Genomic DNA, 7,020 nt, shown 5'->3' with positions numbered 1-7,020 from the left:
TGCAACCATAAATACCCCCCTTTTCATAGAATACAGTGACCAGAGGCCACACTAAGGTATGAGGGACTTAATATGTAGAGAATTTTTATGGTTAATAAATGCCACAATCTCTGCCTCTTTTCTTCTAGATGTTGGAAGGAACAGGATAATTAAATGAGTGTTTAGATCCTAAATAAAAAGTTAATATTCACGTTAAATAAAAATATAAGTGAATTTGTTTTATAGAAGTTTTCAGAGTGAGTCCAAAATACTTCATTAAGCATTTCTGGATAAAAAAAACATGTAATACTCTTTATAAGCTTTTGTTACTAAATTAAATACCATCTCTCTATAAACATACTTTGTGCAAAGTATATTTTCCTGTTAGAGTTTTCAGGAAACATTTTAAATGAAGTAGCTGAACATATCCCGTTTGAGATGAATGAGATCATTAGGAAACACTTATATCTGAAATAAGCACTGAGATCATTCCGCATACAACCCAAGGGCCCTAATTTTTTAAATATTTCAAACAATGTGCTCCTTTTAAATCATTAGACTTAGGGACATTTAAGGAACTGATTCAATTAACCCGGAAGAGAGAAACGCTATAATGTGTGATTTATTTTTGCAGATAAATTAAAATGCAAGTATATCTGTTAGAAAAGGTGGGCTGTCAGCATGGTTAGTAATGGGAACAGGAAGGCAATTAACAAGGCCACCTGAGGCTGAAACAGCACTTGAACACGGAAGCCTACAGTTCAAGCTGGACATAGTCCTTGTCAAAACCAAGTGTTCCTTGGTTGGGAGGAACAGTTTCTTTGAACAGTTTGATTTTCTAAACCATGTTTCTCAATTCGTTCCCCCATAAGTGCAAACTAAACATAAGCCCAGGCTGCTATAGTTTCATACCTTAAAAAAAAAATCTAACTCCACATAAAGCAGATGCCTTAAAATTACAACTTTGCATTCTGTTATTTAGGTGAGGAAATATGAGGCAAGAATTTATTTTTCTCCTCTACAACTGCAGGATATTGGCTCCACCAGGCCTAATAAATTGTTTTCACAAGGAAATAGAGCACGCCATAGCTTGTGTTCCCTTGTGCAAGGGGTTTTATAAACAAGATGTATCCTAAACAATAAATAATTACAGATGGGAGAGGGTGGGAGAAGGAAACATTATAAGGGTGGGAAAAAATGTTTCTTCACCAAATCACGGAAAAGGGTGAATTTCAAAATGCTAGACATCTGAAGGTAGTTGTGGGGAAGATGGCCACTTTAACCATGGTGAAATCCATACAGGAAATGAGAAAATAGTAGGACAAAGAGAAGACAAGAGAAGTAAAGAAAGAGAAGCGAAGGAAAGACTAAAAATGTGAGAAGAGGGGTCCTGCAGCCTTACAAGGAAATAGCAGCAGAGTAAGTCCTGTGAACAGAAATGAAGAAAATGTAGACTAAAGAAGTCATTATTATTCACTGTTCTTTTCTGTTCAATTTTGTCCCCCATCTTGAATAGGACACCTTCCCCCCCCCAAAAAAAAATGCACTAGACCTTTGGAGCCGTTTATGAGGACAAGCTAAGAGATTCTCCTTTTCCTCCCTGGAAAAGAGGGAATCTCTTTATTTGCTCTACGTCACTGTGTAACGAATGTTAATGGTTCCATCATACTGCTCCTTCCCTGGGAGAGATTTTTCCAGGCATGGTGCTAGAGCCGGAGTTAGCAAGCAAGAGGTGGGTCAAGGGAGGACAACCCTGTCTTATGCTTGGAGAAGAATATAGCTCAATGATTTACAGTTTGTGGAGAGCCTTTCCTGACAATATTCATTTATCAGTCTAATTTATACAGATTTCCCTTTTCTCATGCTTGGAATTTTTGGATGGCTTCTCAGTGTCTCCAGAATTAAGGTCCTTACAAACTGAGTCAACTGCTTTGCCAGGCTCATCTGCTGCTCCTCCAGTCACATTGATGTCCCCCTCAAATTTATATGCCTTTGATCTACGGCTCTACTCTCTACTCTGTCCTTTCCTCCCCCGTGGATGCCTCGCCTCTCCTTTTAAGGCCCAACTCAAAGGCCAGCGTTCCCAGAGAACTGACCTCTTCCTTAGTGGAGCCCCAGATCATGTGGTTGATGATCTGTTGTAACTTTTCCCCACAGCACCTCATAGTCAGTGATCTACCTCCCTGTGAGGAGGGGATTACAGCTTGCTGATGATAAGGGCTGCCCACCTTACTTGTAACCCAGTCTCCAGTACTGTGCCTTACAAAACATGTTGGCAGAATTTTTCCCCTAGCGCCATTGATTCCCTCTTGCTGCTATCTTCTCCCTTTCTCCCGAACTAACTCTGGGACTTTATTTATTTATTTTTTTATTCCTCAATTATATCTCCAACTCTCCAAGGCTTAAAACAAACAAACAATAACAACAACAAAAACACCTGTATCTCATGGACATAGCCTCTTACTAGAACACAATTTTTGGCCATAGCGATCCCCTTGTGAATTGAGATCTTTCTATTGCCTAAAGCTGAGGTAATTCACTTAGGTAACCTCGGGTAGTCACTTTGGTTCTGAGAGGCTGGAATTTATTTCTACAGACCTAATACTAAAATGGAATATTTTTGTCTGTTTGGTTATTTCCCAGGCACTGAGTATTAGGTATTTTTGGTAAGGGAAAGTATCTAAGGCAAGATCTCTTCTGACTGACCCTTAACATCTGGAGAAATGAGGTTGTAAGGGCTCTGAATATGGCATTAAAGATATGAATTAGAAGGGCCCTGTCAATCTTACACTGGGAGTGAAGAGAAGTGACCTATAAAGGTCTTTTTGTCTGAAGCCCAGATTTGGACCACCCAGCCCAAAGCCCATCCTGGGAGGGGATCTCTGGGCTCTGGACGTACACCTACATGCTGACCTCTAGGGTCCCACAAACTAGAAGAAAGCCGGTTAGAGCTACATGAACAACTAAATTAGGGGGGTATAGGTGGGGAAGCTCAATCCCTAAGGGGCAGCCATATGAGGAGCCCTATGTCTGGTGGAATGATAGCTCTGGACGTGAAAAACAACAGAAAAGCAAAGCAAATATATCATTGTGTTATTTGGGGGCGAGGAGTTAAGGTCCGGAAGGGGGATCCAAGAAGAGAGACGGGCCAATGAAACATGCAACTCCTAAGAGCCTGTAAGGACCCAAGGCCCGCATCCTGGGGCGCAGCTCAGACCGCCCGGGGCGGTCCCAGCCGGCAGAGGGCAGCAGCTGGGCGGGAGAAGCCGGGCGAGGGCCGCCTTGCGGGGATACTTAATTTTGAGCGTGGGTCGAAGGACTCGCACTCATCACTAGCCGTCCCGGACCCTGCGGCCGTGGCGCGCCTCGGACTCCGCGGTGGGGAGTGGGCGTGTGCCGGGCCGCCCGGCCCTGGAAGGAGAGCTGAGGGCGCCCCCCGGGTCTCGGGGAGAGAAGAGGAACGCGTGTCCGGCTGGGCCGGAGACGCGGGTGGGAGGGGCCCCAGACCCGCCCCATCCGTAGCCGATCCCGCTCGGCGTCCCAAGAGCCGCCCTCCGCGCCCCGGAAGCTTCCTTCGCTAACACCGCATCAGCCCCCCGCCCGCTCCGCTTCTGGGGTCACGACCCGCGCCCGCCATCCTCTAAGGTGCGCCCCCCGCCGCCGCTGCCGCCCGTGCCGGGGCGAGGCCGGTCCCGCTCTCCGAGCCCTGCGCGGTCGCGTCGCGGGTTCCGGCTCTGGCCGTCGAGGCCGGCAGCGGGGTGGGCGTGGGCCCGGGTGTCGCCGGCCACACTTGACCGTGGGTGCCGAGCGAACGGGCCGCGCGGCGCGGGCGGCGGGCTTTATGTAAATCCGGGCTGCGCCCGGGCGTCCTAGGTAGGATGGACCAGCCCCCCGCGCCTCGGCCCTCACGTCCAATAAGAAAAGCCCCAGCTTGACACCTGCCTATATACAGGCGAGCGCGCCCCCGGCCCGCGGACCGCGCGCACAGCCCACGCCGCGGGCGAGCGAGACCTCGGCCCGCCACCATGACTTCCAGTAAGATAGAGATGCCCGGCGAGGTGAAGGCCGACCCCGCCGCCCTCATGGCGTCCCTGCACCTCTTGCCATCGCCCACGCCCAACCTCGAAATCAAGTACACCAAGGTAAGCGGCCGGCGAAGACCTGCCGTCCGCCGAGGCTTTCTAGAACCTTCCTTCCTGTCCATGATCTGTGAGGGGGCGAGGGCGGCGTGACGGGGTCAAGGGGCCGGGGTGGCCGCGGCCTGCCTGTCATCCCCGCGCAGCGGAGGGACGCCCCCCGTCCTCGGGGTTGGGGGCATCCGAAGGCCTGCCGGGGTCCGGGGACGCCTCGGGGACTCGCCCCAACCTGAAGCTCGGCGCCGGGGGTCGCGGTCAACGGCTCCTTGCCCATTCCGCGCCTGCCGCTGCCTTCGGAGCCGATTCTCGGGGTCCGGACTGCCTCGGGCAAGGCGTCGGCCCGGCTTCGACTCCTCAAGTGGGGAGGAAGGGTTCCCGCCAGGTGGGCCACGTAGCCCGGCCGCTCCTCCCGGCGGTTCCGCGCCTTCAGGGGCCGCTGGGCTGCGCGTCCCGCTCGGTCCTCAGGAGCCCGCGCGTGCGGAGCGGCTTTCCCGGAGGAACTGACCCGGCGCGCGGCGCTCCGGCCGCCTTTGCAGATTGCGCGGAAACCTGGCTGCCGGCGACGGGCGGCTCCGGTACCGGCGTTTCGTTCGAATGTTGTAGGCAGTGGCAGTTGTCCCGGAAAACTCGGGAACTCTCTAAAAGTGTGCAAATGAACGGGCTCGCCTTCGGACTGAAAAGCAAGCATTTCTTATAACGAACTCTGACATCTTGGGTCTGCCAAGCAGGAATATCTGTTGCTGTTAGCACCACATAGAAAAGCATATGCATTCCCTATCTTAATGGAAAGTGAATGTACTTACTACGAATTCCACATAGAAAAAGTATATTGATTAGACACACGGGGGTGATTATAACGTTAAAGCATGGAGTGGGGAAGAGATAGATGGGATTTAAAGTCATGTTCCCTGGAGTTCATTTTACAGTTCTCTTGTTTAATTTTTCTATCCTTTCAGTTGATTTCTACCCCAAATTTCTCACGATTAAACACACACTGCGCGCACACAAGAGGGTTAACGTTGTTTATTACAACTTTATCATGCTTAGTACAAGATAAACTAAATTTGTCAAAAAGTAAATTGGTTCTGGCTTAATGATCGAAAGAGAAGTTTTTTTTAAAAAAATCCGAATATTGAAATTTTCCTTGTGTTAGTTTTAGAATACAATTCAAAATGATTCGTGTTCTGAACGCCCGATTTATGATGGGTTTGATGTACCTGTTAGCTTTTTTAGATGGTGTGACAAATTTTTGAAAGCCATTTTAATGGGAGGTCGTTAATGGTTACAGCCATTTAGACACTGTTTGCATAACAATAGTGCCAACGCGGGGCACATATCTGGGTTTGGGAACAAGCAGGGAAAGTGTACAGCATAAACGTTTTGTTTTATGAGGGTCCCTAACCTCATCAGCCTCTCTTTAAAGGTCTTAAGATCCAAGATCTACCCGTGAGACAGGACCGAACTCTCATATTTAGGAGGGTTCCAGTTAAGTCTTAACTTTTGTTTGGCTTTTCCTCCCAGCCGGAGAAAGGAGTTTTAGGTATGCAGTAGGTATCTTGGAATTTAATTTGGAAGCTCTTCCAGTTTTCTTTTTCTCCAACTACCCTTGCTCTCTTTTTCTCTTGTTCTCCCCCAGTAGGAAAGACAACTGATTTATAGCTAATTGAAGCCTTTAATGTGGAGTCTTTTAGCTCCGGAGAGACTTTTATCCAGTATCCACTTTCCCACTTATTACAAAGAAAAACAATCAGAAATGAAATAATGGATTGTAACTTGACTCTTTAATTTGTGGGGAGGAGGCACCTTATTTTTGGCTTGACAAACAACCCTCGTAAACATTGAGTAATGCTAATCTAAAGGCAAGCTCTTTTCACAGAACCTTGTTAAATCAGGTATCTGTTAACATTTCCAGCAGCTTTTCTCCTTAGCTTTTTAGCGAGACTTCTAAATTTTCTGAGACAAGCGTCATGGGCGAGCAGCTTTTTTAACGTGAAGAGCAGAAGCTGCTCTCTTGGTAGCTGAGGGTAACGGGTAATGATTGTTGCTTAAGAGGAAAATAAGATTAGTGGAAACGTTTCTAAAAATTCACTTATGATCAGACGTGAGGAGTATTGGTAATTTGAAACAGAAGAATGAAAAAGAATGGACACTTCGTCCTTTAGAGCAATAGTACCTTTATTCATCAGGAATTTTTAAAAGAGTAATGACTTAGAAATTACTATGCTGGAGGGCTTGTTGAGTAACACATAAACAAATACGGTGTTTGTCTCACAAAATAGTACAAGGTAAACAAGATGGGTCCTTCATTATTTTTGGCTTCTTAAACAAATGCATCTTTAGGGAAGGATATTATAACAGGCTTTTTAAATGTGTTTTGGGCATCAACATAAAGTCACTGACCACTTACCTACGTGTAAGTGGTCAGATTATGAGAATTTCAAGTAGCATACATTCAGAAAACTTTGATATTGTATTTTCCTCTATTTTTCACTATTCTTCTAAAAGTATTTTTGCATTTTTTATAAATAGGGGAATGGGGGAGAGCATCAGAAATAAAAGTTACACCATTGTCAAAGGTCCAGTGAAAATACTCCAGAATTACAGTTTGGTCTCCATGGATGCTGAAAGGGGTAAAGCTGTGCTCCTATATTGGCTTTCATGCAGTTATGTTTCTTTTTAAAAATAAGCCTCCCCCTCTGAAGTTCATTTTAGACTAACTAAGGATCAATGGCAGTACCAACTTTGGCATATGTCTAATTTGGTTTCCTTAATGCAGTGAATTAGATCCCAAGGTTTAAAAATGATTCCTTACTAAGAAATATGGTGGTGGTGGTGGTGGTTTTCAAAGTCTGTGTTATTCAAGAAAGAGTGCTAAGTCCACCAGCAAGAAGTAGCAAGGGGACCA

General features: G+C 46.7%; 1 protein-coding gene across 3 annotated transcripts in view; it reads left to right on the top strand.

Moving 5' to 3' along the window:
* Window positions 1–3,295: 3,295 nt before the first annotated feature.
* Window positions 3,296–7,020, top strand: part of ALDH1A2 (aldehyde dehydrogenase 1 family member A2) — a 93,562-nt gene continuing 89,837 nt past the window's right edge. The window contains exons 1-2 of one of the 3 annotated variants that reach the window (XM_004777289.3): window positions 3,297–3,624; window positions 3,932–4,121. In XM_004777289.3, coding sequence (XP_004777346.1) covers window positions 4,005–4,121 — 117 coding nt within the window. In that variant the 5' untranslated portion in view covers window positions 3,297–3,624; window positions 3,932–4,004. Of the gene's footprint in view, window positions 4,122–7,020 lie in introns of all 3 variants that reach the window. The other 2 variants (XM_045067405.1, XM_045067404.1) reach the window with 2 other exon arrangements.

This window comes from Mustela putorius, unplaced genomic scaffold (assembly GCF_011764305.1).
Source record: "Mustela putorius furo isolate JIRA1106 unplaced genomic scaffold, ASM1176430v1.1 tig00003896_pilon_pilon_pilon, whole genome shotgun sequence".
Classification (NCBI taxonomy): domain Eukaryota; kingdom Metazoa; phylum Chordata; class Mammalia; order Carnivora; family Mustelidae; genus Mustela; species Mustela putorius.
Note: the sequence above shows the minus strand (reverse complement) of the source record. Positions and strands in the feature narration are given on the sequence as shown.